Raw genomic sequence first — 15,355 nt, forward strand, 5'->3', positions numbered from 1 at the left:
CATTCAAAATAGGAGAGATAGAGAGTTTCCCAGAGAAACAAAAGATAAAGGAGTTCATGACCACTAAATCAGTCCTATAAGAAATGTTGAAGGGAAGTTTTTTGAGTTGAAAGGAAGAACTATAAGTAGGAGTAAGAAAACTATGAAGCACAAAGGCGGTAAAATTAAGTGTATCTATAAAAAAATCAGTCAAGATATTCACAAAAGAAAAAGCTGAAAAGTATGACACCATATACTTAAAACATGGAGTGGGGGAGAGGAGTAAAGAATGGGTTCAAACTGAAGTGACCATCAACTTAATATGGACTGCTATATGCAGAAGATGTTATATACAAACCTAACAGTAACCACAAATCAAAACCAGTAACACATACACAAAAAATAAAGAGAAAGGAATCCAAGTATATGACTAAAGAATGCCAGCAAACCATGAGAGAAAAGCAACATAAGAAATGAATAGAGAAGAACTACAAAAACAACCCCAAAAGAAGTAACAAAATGGTACATATGTGTCAATAATTACTTTGAATGTAAGTGGACTAAACTCTCCAGTTAAAAGACATAGGGTGATGGAATGGATAAAAAAGCAAGACCTGCTGCCTACAAGAGACTCATTTTAGACCTAAAGACACCTGAAGATTGAACGTGAGGGGATGGAGAAGTATTTATCATGCAAAAGGATGTGAAAAGAAAGTCAGGGTAGAAATACTTACATCAGACAAAATAGACATTAAAACAAAGACTGTAACAAGAGACAAAGAAGGACACCATATCACCATTAAGGGGACAATCCAACAAGAAGATATAACAATTGTAAGTATTAATGTAGCCAACATGGAAGCACCCAAATTCTTAAAGCAATTAATAACAAATATAAAGGAAGTAATCGATAGTAATACAATAATAGTAGGGGACTTTAACACCCCACTAATATCAATGGATAGACTGTCCAACCAGAAAATCAACAAAGACACAGTGGCTTTTAATGACTCACTGGACCAAACAGACTTAACAGATATATTCAGAGTATTCCATCTAAATACACATTCTTTTCAAATGCACATGGAACATTCTACAGAACAGATCACATATTAGGCCACAAAACAAGTCTCAACAAATTCAAAAAGATCGAAGTCATACCATGTATCTTTTCTGACCACTTTTCTTATCTTTTCTAGTTTCTAGTTGAAACTAGAAATCAACCACAAGAAAAAAATCTGGAAAGAACACAAATACATGGAGGTTAAATAACTTGCAACTAAGAAAAAATGAATGGGTCAACCAAGAAATCAACGAAGAAATTAAAAAATACATGGAGAGAAATAAAAATGAAAACACAATGGTCCAAATCATCGGGATGCAGCAAATGCTGTTCTAAGAGGGAAGTTTACAGCAACACAGGCTTACCTCAAGAAGCAAGAAAAATCTCAAATAAACAACTTAACCTTACAACTAAAGGAACTAGAAAAAGAGCAACAAACAAAACTCAAAACAAGCAAAAGGAAGGATATAATAAGTATTAGATATAATATATAAGGATATAATAAATATTAGAGCACAAACAAAATAGAAACTAAAAAAAAAACCTTATTGGCTGATCGATAAAACCAGGAGCTGGTTCTTTGAAAAGATCAACAAAACCAATAAACCTTTAGCCAAACTCATTAAAAAAATTTAAAAAAAAGAGGGGGAGAGGAGAGGATTCAAATAAACAAAATCAGAAATGAAAGACGAGATATAACAAATGACACCACAGAAATACAAAGGATTATAAGGGAATATTATGAAACAAACTGGACAACCTAGAAGAAACAGATAAATTCCTAAAACATATAACCTCCCAAAGCCAAATCAGGAAGAAATAGAAAACTAGAACAGACTGAATGCCAGCAATTAAGTTGAATCAGTAATCAAAAAACTCCAAATAAAAGTACAGGGCCAGACAGCTTTACAGGTGAATTCTACCAAACATTTATTTATTTTTTACTTTTTAGGTGTATTTATTTTTTTGAAAGAGATAGAGAGAGAAAGAGAGAATCCCAAGCAGGCTCCATACTGTCAGCATGGAACCTGATGTGGGGATCGAGCTCACAAACCATGAGATCATGACCTGAACCAAAATCAAGGGTTGAATGCTTAACCAATTGAGCCACTCAGACGCCCCTCTAGCAAACATTTAAAGAAGAAGTAATACTATTTTTCTCAAAGTAATCCAAAAAAATAGAAAAGGAAGAACAGAAAAGAATAGAAAATAGAATAGGAAGGAATGAAGGAAGAATAGAAAAGCAATTCCACTACTGGGTTTTTACCCAAAGAAAATGAAAACACTAATCCTAACAGATACATGCACCCCTATTTTACTGTAGCATTATTTACAATAGCCAAATTATGGAAGTAGTCCCAGTGTCCACTGATAGATGAATGGATAAATATAAATATAGATAGATACTTAGATAAATGGTTATATATATAATGGAATATTACTCAGCCATTAAAATGAATGCAATCTTGCCATTTGCAACAACATGGATAGATCTACAGAGTATTATGCCAAACAAAATAAGTCAGTCAGAGAAAGATAAATACCACATGATTTCAATCATATGTGGAATTTAAGAAACAAAACACATAGACAAAGAGAAAAAGAGACAAACCAAAAAACAGACTCTTAACTATAGAGAGCAAACAGGTGGTTACCAGAGGGGAGGTGTGTAGGGGGATGGTTGAAATAGGTGAAGGAGGTTAAGAGTACACATATCATGTACACATATCCTGATGAGCACTGGGTATTAAACAGAATTGTTGAATCACTGTATTCTATACCTGAATCTAATTTAACACTGTATGTTAACTATACTGGAATTTTTTAAAAAATGTAAGTATGCACCTTAAAATATTCTACATTAAAAGGTGGACAAGACAAAAATACCTTAAGGAGTTCACCCATCAGTGGAGGTGGGGTGAGCACAGGTGAGTTAACAGCCCTAAATACATGTAAGTGCTAGGCTAAAAGATGGATGTGCAGGGAAGCAGAGACAGACTCCAGTTTAGGAAGTTTGGGGACACTAGAGAAACTGATGCCTGAGTGAGGCTTGAAGCATGAGCTCCCCGGGTGAAGACTGGTAAGGGTGCTCCAGGCAGAAGAAACAGCAGGTGCAAAGACATGGAGAGACGACAGAAAGCATATGTTCTGGAACATGGTTTGGGTGGCTGGGCTGCAGAGGTGATAGGAGATGGGCTGGAGCCTGAGGCCGGAACTGGAAGGACCTTATATGGCCTGCTAAGGAGCCAATGAGTGATGTTAATCAGAAGGTTGTAAGATTAGATCTGCGTTCTAGAAACTGACCCAATGAGGAGGCTACTGTGGGGGTGGGGTGGTGGAGACGTGGGCAGGGAGTAGCAGACTTTTAAACAAATACAATGCATATTATTTATCACATTTGGAACCCACACTCTCAAGCAGTAAGTGATGTTATCAAGAGGTTTAGAGGGGGCCCTAGCCTTATATTAGCATTAAGGAAGGCTTCCTGGGAGAAGTCCTGCTTAACTCAGACCTGAAAGATGAGGAGTTCCCCAAGGAGAAGACAGAGGACAGCACTCCAGATGATGCAAGGTCAAATGTCAAAAAGCCATGGCTGTGGGGGGGGGGGTGGTGTCGTGGAAGCCATCAGTGTGGTTGGGTGTCAGAACGGAGCCACTGCCCACCCAGGAGGTGGGCATGAACATGAACACCAGATCCAGCCAGCACCTGTCCACATTTGGCAGCTCCAGAGTCTAAGGAAGTAAAAGACAGTCTAAAGGAGGTAGTTACCCCTGAGATGCATCACAAATATTTCTGAGACAGAGACTTGTTTTATCTTCCTTGAACAGTTCTCTGTGATGCTCAGTCCGCCCTGCACTTGTTCCCACCCTTTGTTGGCCAGCTTCCTTTCTATCTTTGCCCACGCAGCTTACATTGCTGATAACCTCACTGCCACACCAATGGCACGGTCATTTCCCTCGAGGGTTTACAGAGACCGAAGTTCTGATGGTGATACATCCAGACGCCATGGCTCAGACACACAAGGGACAAATCTAACTTCATGAGGAAAGTGAATTCCTGGAGCACGGCGTCAACTCTAGACTTTTCTGCCCAGTTTACTATCACTTTGCTTCTGTTTCTTAGCCTTCCATTGATTCATCCAGCAAATACGTAGTGAGCACCGACCGCATACTAGGTACGGCTCCTAGTACAAGACAAACTGATGGCATTTTCACTCAGCCTGCATTCTCTTCCCCAATGCAGCCTGAAAAATGGAAGTCTCCATTGCCCCAAACCACAATCACCTGCCGTTGCTCTGCAAAAAGGACAGGGGCAGGGAACAAAAGAACAAACAGAATACCTGGAAACACCTGGAACAGAGCAGGGTTTTCAGAAACTTAGTTGGGAGTTAGCACACCATTGTTGATTTGCTGTTGGTTTATCTGCTAGCACATGGAGAGAGACCTTCGGCTAGCCGCCCTGCATTCATTCATACACTCACTGACTCACCTGTTCATTCACTGTGTCTTACATATATTTATATATTAGCCATTGTACTCAGCAAAGGAGCATCCCCCACTTTTTGAAAGTTTGCTTTTATGAAAGACCTACATTAGTACCTGTTTTGACTAACCAAAAGAAATCCGGAGGATTTTCACTTTTACAAAAAGAGGTGAAAAGCAAAAATAGCATTCAGCATTTGTTTTGCAGTGAGCCATTATGGGGCAGTGCACCCAAAGTGGCCCCACCAAGCTCCTTCCCCAGGGACTCCACTCAGCATCTTAGCATCAAGCCACAATAGCTTTGAACAGTGTCTGTGAGCATCTGTGCTTCATCTCGATTTATTTTGTGTATCCATTAGCAAGATGTGTCCTAGGGTATCAGAAAAGCCTGAAAGAGGTTATTTTTTGGGTCAGGGGGTACTCAAAAATTCTCCATATAACTTAATGGTAATTGCTTCTTCCATGTATGCCATTTTGGGTTATGGAAGTTTTCACAGAAAATGCTCTACTTTCGGACAGCGGGGGAACCTGTCCTAGGAAGAGAAAGATCAAGTGGTGTTCCCTCAAAGAATTCACACCCCAGTGAGGGGAGACAGACAAAAATCAATTAAAATACTATGTGGCAAGTTCCCTAAAGGAGGGAAGCACAGGATGAGATGGGAACACAGAGCAGAGGCCCCTTAGTTCAGCCCAAGAAAGGATTGGAAGTGGCTTCATGGAGGAGGCAATTCCTGAAGTGTTGATGGATGAGCAGACGTTAGCAGGGAGAGAAGGTGGGGGAAACATTTCAAGTGAAGGTTCAAAGTCAGAGAGTGTATGGCCTGATTACAGAACTGCAAGGTCAAAGATAACGGGTCAGGTGTTAGAAGGCAACTGAGGAGAGATGAAGGCAGATCACAGAAGCCCTTCAGCCATGTCAGGTGATCTGCACTTTATCCTGTGGGTGGTAAGGGGCCAAAGGCGGATGATCAGCAAGGGGGCAGCATGACCAGATGTGCCCATCAGAAGGACCCCTATGGAACCAGGTGGGGACAGACGTGGCAGGGATGTCAGTCAGGAGGCTGTTGTGTTGGTCTGGGTGTGGAGTGATTTGTGCTAGACTAACAGAGTCACTGTGACCTTGGAGAAGGTTCTGAAATGATCGGGCAGTAGGCTCTAGGTCTTGGCAGAGGGGGCAGAGTTGAGGGAGAGAAGTGGGGGGAGGAGGAGGAGGAGGAGGAGGAGGAGGAGGTTAGGATGAGCCCGTGCTGGGGCAGCTGGCTGGAAGAACAGAACCGTGGGATGCTGCCCACCCCATGGTGTCCAGGGGAAGCCAGGTCTCATGGATCAGCTGTGGGGAGCCCAGTAGCCTCCCTTTCTCCACCTGGGCTCCCTGAGGTGGCCTCCTCTGCACTTCATTCCTCCTGTCACCTTCCATTCCATGGGCAGCTGGTGTCGCCCACCTTTTGGCTGGGGCCCTTCAGACTCACCAGATGCAGGGACTGTAACGATGGGGCTCTCTTCACTTTGGGGGTGCTGGTGTGTGACGCCGGGCCAGGCGCAGGGGTCCGCAGCTGCTCGACGCTGTAGCTGCGGGCCTTGCCCAGCTTGGGCCTTGTGCCCTGGCCCAGGGCCAAGAAGAGCTTTTTCAGCCCCAGGGTAGAGGCCAAGCTGCTGCTGCTTTTCTTGCTCCTGTCGGAAGGGGTAGCGGAGGGTGGGCCGGGTCCTGCACTGACCCCCGGTGATGCTCTGAAATGCAAGGGTGGACATGAAGAGGACAGCAGAGGGCAGGGGCAGAGGCCAGGGCAGACAGCACCTCAGGGCCCCGTGGGCCCCGGCTGGGCCAGCACCCAGGCCTGGTGGAGGCCGAGATAGCGGCTGCAGAAAGAGAGGCTGAGAGGGCGTGTGCAGGATGCTCTGCTAGGGTGGCTTTTAGGGAAGAGAGCTCAGACAAGACCCTCAGAGCCTCTGTGCCTTCTAGGCACTGGGGCTTGTCGTAAACAGACAAGGCCCTTATTCTCAGGAGCTTACAGACAACAGACTAGTGAACAAAGGAGAAAAACCACAGCGACTGTTGAGAAATGTCGAGCAGAGAGTGACAGGGTGGCCAGGGAAGGTCTTTCTGAGAAGATGGTGTTTAAGCCGGAAGCTGAATGATAAGGAGCCATCCTGCCGAGGCTGGAGGTGAGAAATCCTGGGTCGAGGCCACAGCGATGCCATAGCCCTGGGGCAGGAAGAGGCTCTCAGAGTTCCAGAACACAACAGGGCCAGGCCACCAGCACTGGGACACAGCGAACAAGGGGGAAAGAGGGACCGGATGAGGTAAGGCAGGTGTGCCAGATTACCTTGAGCACTTAAGCCAAGGAAAGGGGCTGGGATTCTATCCCAAGTGGGAGAAAAAAAAATCATTGGGGGTTGTAAGCAGGAGAAATGACATTATTTCACTGCAGTTTTAAAAAGATACTCAAACTTTTGACTGCTGCGTGCAGATGGAAGTGTGGAGGCAAGAGTGAAGGCAGAGAGCAGACAGTTGTCAGAAGGAAGTAATGCAGCTCAGACCCAGGAGGAAGGTGACAAAGGAGGACGCAGGAGCTGGAGGCGACATGCCAGTGGGTCAGGGAGGTAGGGAAGGAAGAGGGAGTGGCCAAGATGACGGCACGTGGATGGGATCACCGCGTGGATCGCGTGTCTGCTGGGAAGAGGACCTGGGAAGCGGTTGCGTCAGGGTCTCTCAGGCACCCTCTTGGAGACGTCCCGGGAAACCGGAGGTAGGGGTCTGCAGTTCTGGGGAGCACACAGCGCTGGCGAGGGAGAGCTGGCTCTCGGGGGTGCCAGGAATGGCGTGTAGTGCAGAAAAGAAGGGCCTGGCCAGAGCACTGCCTCACCGAGGCTCTGGGGCCCCAGGGCCAGGACTCAGACCCTCTGCACTAAAGGACAGAACGGAAAGGTGGATGCCGGCCTGTTTCCTCCGCGTCCAAGTCAGAAACAAGCCCTCTCAGACAGCCTCATCCTGGGAGCACCCTGAGGGTTGGGACTGACTGCTCAGCTGTGCCCGGCACAGTACCTGGAGTGTGAGGCCTGGTGAATGAATAAGCAAGTACCTCAGACTGAAAAATGGCTGGGAGAGAAGTGTTACGGTGCCATGGCCAGAATACGTTGAGGAACCCTCTAAGGATTTGGGAGCAGTGAGGTTAGTCATGCCGGCGGCGGGGGGAGGGGGTCTCTTTTCCCACCCAGTGCCCCCGCTCCCCCACCTCCTGAAGCCAGGGCTCTTGCTCCCATTACTCACCGGGTTGACACATGCCCTCTGGAACCCAACTCTGTCCTCTGCAGGCCTCCCTCTGGTTCCTGGCTGGACTGTGACTCCTCTGAGGCCAGGGAGAGGGTGATGCCCACGGAGCTGACAATGCCAACAGCTGCTGAGCCGAGAAAGCCCTGGAGTCCTCCTGCAACAGCCGCAGCCCTCCCTGTCATAGAGCCACCCCCACAGGTCATGGTCAGGGGAGGGGACATGCCCAACAACAGAGGCAGGAGAGCCAGAGGAAGCTGGAGAGAGTTGGGGGCCCCAGGAGAGCAGTGGAGGCAGTGGTCAGGCACCCACAAAGCAGGCCGGGCATGAGGGGTCTTGTTTACTGCCGGGACCCATCACCCGCGGCACAGCGCCTGGCACACAGATGATTCAGAAATGTCTGTGCAGCGATGGAGCTGTTTGTGGTAAGTCGTGTCCCTCCCGTATCAGGAGACACGGGAAAACGCATCAAGACAGTTGGGAACAGGGAAAGTTTGCATTCCTGGGATGAAAACCACAGTCTTGCCGGATGTGACGTCTAACAGTTTTAGTGACAAGTGCCATTTCTGGAGCATTTCTGATGTGCCAGGCAATGAATGAAACCCTCTGCAGAGACTATTTCATGGGTTCCTAGAAGACAGGTTCTATTATTACCCCAGGTCACAGAGAAGCCTGGAGCACAGAGGGCTTATGTGGCGTGCCCAGGACCTCCTGGCTAATGACAAGCGGAGTCTGAGGAGGTAATGGCTAGGCTGCCCAGAAAGGCCAGCAGCTGGTGGAATAGAAGCTCCTCAGGAGTGGTTAGAGGTGGTCAGCAGCTGGCCCAGAGCCCACCCCATGGAAGGAGACTAGACACCTTAGAACAGGGCAGAAGGCAGCTCAAGGTAGTGCCTGCTTTCTTCAGGTTCATATGAGCAAGGGAGGGTGAGGGAAAACGTCTATGTCCCCTCGCACAGCGAGGGGGGGGCCAACACACCTGGGGGTGGCGGTGCTTGGCATCCACATCCTCAGTAAGGTCAGCACAATCTGTCAGCTCTCTGCCCTCTCCTCCTCCACTGTGTTTCCAAGCCCTGGCTCCCTCCCAAGCCGTCCCAGCCCCAGGGACACATCAAGTCATGGACACATTAAGGAGAGGCGCAGACCTGCTATCTCTGCCTACGAGTGAATGGCCAAGTCGCTCACCTCACATCACAGCATCAGGGATCAGAGCCTAAGGCTACTGATGCCCGACACACTTCTGCAGCCCTGCCTGCTGAAACCACGAGCCTGCCCAGGGGGGCTAGGTGGGGTCTGGAATGGCTCTGCCCACTAGTCACTGTATCCTCCAGACAGCACGTCTGTCCGGCCACAGAAAGTTTCAAGGGCAGGACTCCTGCTGAATTAATTCACTTATGCATTCCCTACAGTGCCTGGTATGGTGCCTGGCATGTAATAGGTGCTCAGGAATGAATGAATGAATGAATGAATGAAATGAAGATATTGAAGGAAAGGGCCTCAACCATGTGATTATTAGGCATTTACTGCTCTAAGCAAATAGTAAATCTGGAGCTATTGCCTCTTCCTGCTCCCTGCCTTCTGCCTCCCCCCACCAAGAGTTGGCTAATCTGCTTCCAGGCTGATGTTGAGTCTTGCAGCCAGTCCACAGACCCCATACCTTCCAGAACACCTGCTGCTGCTCTGAAGAGCTGCTGGGAGGGTGCACAGCTATGTCATCTATTAAGATGAAAGGTAAAGGATGACTCAGAGTGCTTGGCCTGGGGTCTCTGCTTACCATCGCTGCGTTTTTCCAGAGGCTGCTCCTGGCTGCAAGAGCCCTTGTCCATCTTGCCCTCACCCATGGCTCCTCCCCAGGGCCCCTGCAGCCCCAGAGGCATGCTCTTGTTGCAGCTGTTGGTGGACAGGGCCAGCAGTGGGTGACTGACTTGGGGGCTGTAGGGCTGGGTCTGCGTGGGTGAGAGCTCACAGGTCCTGGGAACTGCACTTCTTGAAGGAGGCAGAGGGGTGTCCACAGGCTCTCCCTGCTCACCCAGCCTGCTGGACCCAGGCAGGGCTGCCTTCCTGTGAGACACAGGTGAGGTGGTTTTCCTTGAAGGTGGAGGGGTTGGCACCCAGCCTCCAGGGGAGAAGAAAGAGGTTAGCTGCTGGGCCTGGTGCAGGGCAGAGGGCTCTGCATGGCTCTGTCGCAGGGAGGAAGCAGAGACAGTCTCCAGAGACTCATGATTTTCTATATCCTGGGCTTGTCTGGCTGGCGCTGAGGACCCCAGCTTCATGGAAGATGCCGGGGCACAGGCTGTCCTGCACAGAGCCCTGGAATCCACCGGGGGAACCCAGTGATTTCCCAGCCCGGCTTCAGGCTGCCACTGGGATCCCAGGGACGCCCTTTTAGATTCCAGGACAGGAGGCTTAGGGAAAGCATCTTCTCTGGCAAACAGAGTCCCCTCAGGGTGTCCTCTGCCTTCTTTCACCTCATCTGCAACCTCCACGTGATCAACCCCAGGCGAGTAGTGAGGGGTCTGAGGGCTGCTGGGCAGCTGAGATTCAGCCTTCCGGAACCACCTGGGGCCTCCCCGAGGCCTGGCGCCCCGCAGACGCGGGCCACTGCCTCGGGCCGGGCCGCGGGCCCTGCTTGGCTGCGAGGTCCCAGCCTCCTCGCTGTCGGTCCTGCAGCTGTCGGAGGTGTCCGTGCTGTCCAGGGCGGAGTCCACCTCCTCGGGCCGCACCGAGTCTCCGATGTGCGTTTCCCGGATCCATTCCGTGTGGAGCCCCTGCTTGGCAGGGAGGAGCCTGGAGGGGGGGCTCGGGCCCCAAGAGCTAAGGGGCTCCGCCAGCACCCCCTGCGCCCCACGGTCGCGTTCCTGGAGGGACCTCGGGTCCGGGCTCGCCTTCGCCTGGGTGGGCCGTCGGTCGTCGATGCGGCTGCCGCAGGCTCGGCACTTCCTCTCGCCGTCCGGGACGGCCTTCCGGTCCAGTAGGCCCACCAGCCTGCAGAGCGCCCCTTCGCCGGCGGCCCTGCGCGCGCAGCCCCTGTTGACGTAGTGAGCGAGGTCGGGCTTGGAGCGCAGGGGGCCCTGGCCCGCCGGCGCCTGCAGCGCGCAGCTCCGCGCCTGGTCCTGGCGCTGCTGCAGCCGCTCCAGGTAGCGGGACTCCGCGTCGCGGGCGGACTCGTCCTCAAAGCGGACGCGGGACGGGGAGGTGCCCCGCTTCGGCCACTGCCCGCTGGTGGACTCCCCGCTGGAGGAGTCACTCGTGTTCCCGTTCTGGAGGTTGTCTCTGCAGGCGAAGGTCATCCTCGGGTCCAGGGCTGGGCTTCTCCGGCCGTCTCTGCGGGGGGGGAAACAGGAGCAGACAGGTGACAGAAGATGGGGAGGACGGCACCACGGGGTACAGAGCTTCCAAGGTGCTCCGTGGTAATATGACTCCAGTTACCCCACACCACGTTCCTGGGGAGTCAGGCAGTAAACCAGAGTAGCTTCCAAGCCCATCTTGAAGCTGAGACATGGCGCTAAACAAAATCAACAGGAGCTTCTTTACTTTTGGCTTTCCTTCTGTTGCCTGGCTCAGCCTGAGCCAAAATAAAACATTACATTGAACACGGGATATACGGAAGGATGATAGCAAAATCCTCATGGTGTGTGTGTGTGTGTGTGTGTGTGTGTGTGTGTGTGTGCACGTGCCTGCATACACACACTCCACTCAAGAGGAAGTGAGCCTGGCGTTCATAGGCATCTGGTAGTGATGAATTCTCCCAATGTTGTACTTGGCTATAAAGATTTAATGGGAATGGGCGCCTGGGTGTCTCAGTCTGTTAAGCGTCCGACTTCGGCTCAGGTCATGATCTCACGGTCTGTGAGTTCGAGCCCCGCATAGGGCTCTGTGCTGACAGCTCAGAGCCTGGAGCCTGCTTTGGATTCTGTGTCGCCCTCTCTCTGACCCTCCCCTGTTCAAGCTCTGTCTCTCTCTGTCTCAAAAATAAATAAACATTAAAAAAATTTTTTTAAAAGATTTAATGGGAAGAGTGAATTATAAGTCTCTACACAGACTGTGTGGGACCTGATGTCAGGCTTTCTAAGCATTCTTGCTCCCAAAAGTGTCCACTCTGGGTTCCTAATCATCTTGGTTAGACAGAATTTAGACAATGACACCCATGTTTCTCCTTGGACTCTCTGTCTTGTCTGTTTCAGTGCCCACCTTCTGTACCCCCCCCCCCCCCCGCCCCGGCCCCTTCCATGCTGGAGAAAAGCTATGAGGACAAGTACTGTGCTAGGAAGAACCTCTGCATTCTGTCACCAACCTTTGCTCTGGGAAAACACTGTGCTGGCCGTCAAGTCCTGTCCACTCTGGAAAACACCTGCCTAAATCTCACCCTGGGGGCCCCCTGGAGCCAGGTAACCTGAGTCTCCCCGCATTTCCTATCAAAGGCCACCTAAGTAGGGCTCTTCTTTCCCTTCTGTTTCCCTACAGTGACGTCGCACCAATCTACTGCTAAGTGTTTGGGACTCACACCTTTTCTCTCATTTATCGTTTATCACTCGCACTGGACCCCTGCCTCGTATCCAGCCCCCACTGCCTCCTGTCAGTCTTCCCGAAGCACAGCTTCATCACACCATCCCCCAAGGGGGCACAGGATCAAGTTCAAGGTCTTTATGGTAAAAACAGAGGCCCTCCACATTCCTCACTGTTTTCCTCACCAGCTCTGTCCTGCCACCCGGCCACTTGTATGGTCACCAGACTCCTGCCTCGTGTGCCTCATGCAGCACTCTTGCATCAGATCCTGCAGACTCTTTTTCTTGACCTGCCTGCATTTGAATCCTATTTGTTAAATGTTACCTGTTGTATAGACACCACGTGTGCTGGTTAATTTTATGTGTCAACTTCATTGGTACCACAATGCCCAGGGACTTTGTCAGACATTATTCTGGATGTTTTTCTGAAGACATTTTTGAATAAGATTAACATTTAAATTGGTGGATTTTGAATAAAGCTGATTACCCTCCACGACGTGGTTGACCTCATCCAATCAGTTGAAGCCCTTAACAGCACAAACACTGATCTTCCCTGAGCAAGAAAGAATTCTGCCAGTAGACTGCCTTTAGATTTGAGTTGCTATCTTCCCTGAGTCTGAAGCCTGCCAGCCTACCCTGCAGATTTTGGACTTACCATGCCTCCATGATCACATGAGTCAATTCCTTAAAATAAATCTCTCTCTCTCTCTCCCCATATATATATGGAGAAATACACACACACACACACACACACACACACACACACAGTCTGTTGGCTCTTTCTCTGATGGTTTTTTCTGAAGAAACCTGACTAATACACCATGATATTATCTCCTTCCCATGAACACCTGTACCACTCATTTGTTATGACAGACTCACAAGATGTTAGTGCTGGAAGGCACTGCCATGACCACATGGTCCCTCCTCATTCCTATAAAGGAGAGGCCACACAAGACCAGTTTCTAGGCTGACCGGCACCTGAGCAGCTGAAAAGGCAAGCTGTGGATATTTTTTCTTCTTCAGAAGGAGCCGCAAAATAGAACTAGACACTGACCATGCTGGTAGTCAAGTTTTATCTGGGGAGGAGCCTGGGTTTTAGGGACTTGCTATTTCTTTCCAAGTACCCAGAAGTATACCCGTTGTGTATACACAACTACCTATGCTGGCATACTTCATGTGTTATGTTGCTGTTTTTAGTCCTCAAAGTGTCTACGAAGCCTTTCCTATCCTTGCCTTCCTCCTCCTCTCCCCTCCCTCTCCCCAGAGAAGTGAACTCTCCTCCAATAGCACACTGTATGTACATAGCACTGTTTGCTCAAGCTTGCCTAGACTCCCAACAACTGATTATAATGAAATGTATGTCGACAATTAGTGGATTTACTAATCCTTCCCCTAACGAGATGCTTCAGTGATTCTGGAAGAAGGGTGTCAGTGCTTTCAAAAAGGCTGTCTTAATACGAGTTCCTCCCTCACCAAGTTTATAGCTACCCAACAGAAGGACAAATATGGTACGCAATTAAAAGAAAAGCAGTTCAGATAACAGCAGGAAGAAAACATACATGCTTAACAATTACTATTAAAACATGCTAGCCAGTGGGAAGAGTAGCCATTGAACCGGCTGACATCTAAACCTATTCGCAGCATTTACGGGACCAGACAGTGTGTCCCTTCTCAGCTGTACTTTGTGTATGGATCAATGGCATTGCCTGTCTGGCTCAGGTGAACATGACCTGCGCCCTGGGGGTGTCACTGCCCATTCCTAACCATCCCCTCCCTCTGTGCCTTGACAAAGCCACTGACTAGCCTCACAATCCAGACGGATTAGAATGGTCTGGATTGCTGAGGGAGTGGAATACGATGTATAAAAAATGTATACACTTTGGAATCAACGGGTGGTCTGAGAGGTTAGAGTTAAATTGTCCAAGACTGATTCTCTGCAAAGCTCCATGGGAGCCAGCTATGGCTGGGAGCTTAAGGCACTCCCTCACCTGTGCCATGTCAGACAGACAAGAGGCTCTGATTGGACCCCAGGCCTCTGATTGCAGAGGGGCAGGGCTGGTGGTCACCTAACTGTGAATGCTGAGCTGGCAGGATAAAGCTAGAGCCAAGGTTCCACCATGCCATAGCACTGTGTCCCCACCCCCAGTGCACACTAAGGAGGAGTGAGCACTTCCTAAATCATGCAGCTGAAAGTGCCACTCCCTGGAACCCTCCCTGGAGGCTGCGGCTACGTGTTCACTAAATGTTTACCCTGCCCTAGGAGGCCGTGGGTGATGGGGGCCTGCACATCTGCCGATACTCCTGACTCCAGTGTTTTCTCTCAATAAGCACTGCTCCAGGAGGAATTTCTTTTTTTTGAAGAACTACTGCTAAGCAACTGATCTTCCTGCTTTGAGACTGGAGCAGAGCCTGTGCTTAAAAGGGCTGCTTTGAGGAATTCTGCAGAGTTGTCCATCATCCTGTTTTCTGGAACTCACATTCAGGCTGGGCCAATTTATCCATTAGGCACAGCAGCCACAGTGTCTATGGGCCGGGACACTTCCAGGGACCCATGAAAGTCATTTGTCTTCAAGTCAGAAGAAAACAAACTCTTAAGTCCAAGAAAACATATAATACCTTTTAAACCAGCATGGTCAGAAACTAGAATTTTTAACTCTATTTTTATGGAGGAAGGCAGAGAAGGCAAGAGTGCCTAGGACCCCCCAAAGTCATAATGTGGGTCTACATTCAGAGAGGGGTTCACAGCAGAGATGTGAAGTTCTTCACTAGGATCACCCCTGGTGAGGATGGTTCAGGGTATCCCTGCTTGTCTCAATATGGCTAGGGTGGTCCCCCTGATCCCTGTGCTGGTGACAGTTTTCTGTTGCTGACGGTGAGGCACTGGAGCCCCAAGCTCTTGCCCCTGAGGATCCCACCTGCACCTGTATGTCTTCAGCCTCTCAGGATCTGAGGAAGGTGCAGTGGGACAATCACTCTGGTCATGTGCATGTGGGGTTCCTGGGTCAGCTCCCCAGGGCATTCTTGCCCAGGAACAGGAGGCTCTGCCAGAGAAACAGCATCA

The 15,355-nt window shown here is 49.5% G+C and overlaps 1 protein-coding gene across 4 annotated transcripts in view; it reads right to left on the reverse strand.

The window, feature by feature from the left end:
* Positions 1-15,355, reverse strand: part of KIAA1614 (KIAA1614 ortholog) — a 41,826-nt gene that overhangs the window by 9,462 nt on the left and 17,009 nt on the right. For 2 of the 4 annotated variants that reach the window (XM_042925530.1, XM_042925533.1), the window contains exons 5-7: positions 9,564-11,113; positions 7,793-7,970; positions 5,994-6,252 (exon numbers count right to left, since the gene is read on the reverse strand). In XM_042925530.1, coding sequence (XP_042781464.1) covers positions 5,994-6,252; positions 7,793-7,970; positions 9,564-11,113 — 1,987 coding nt within the window. The remainder of the gene's footprint in view (positions 1-5,993; positions 6,253-7,792; positions 7,971-9,563; positions 11,114-15,355) is intronic. The other 2 variants (XM_042925532.1, XM_042925531.1) reach the window with 2 other exon arrangements.

The sequence above is a fragment of the Panthera leo genome, chromosome F3 (genome assembly GCF_018350215.1).
Source record: "Panthera leo isolate Ple1 chromosome F3, P.leo_Ple1_pat1.1, whole genome shotgun sequence".
Classification (NCBI taxonomy): Eukaryota; Metazoa; Chordata; class Mammalia; order Carnivora; family Felidae; genus Panthera; species Panthera leo.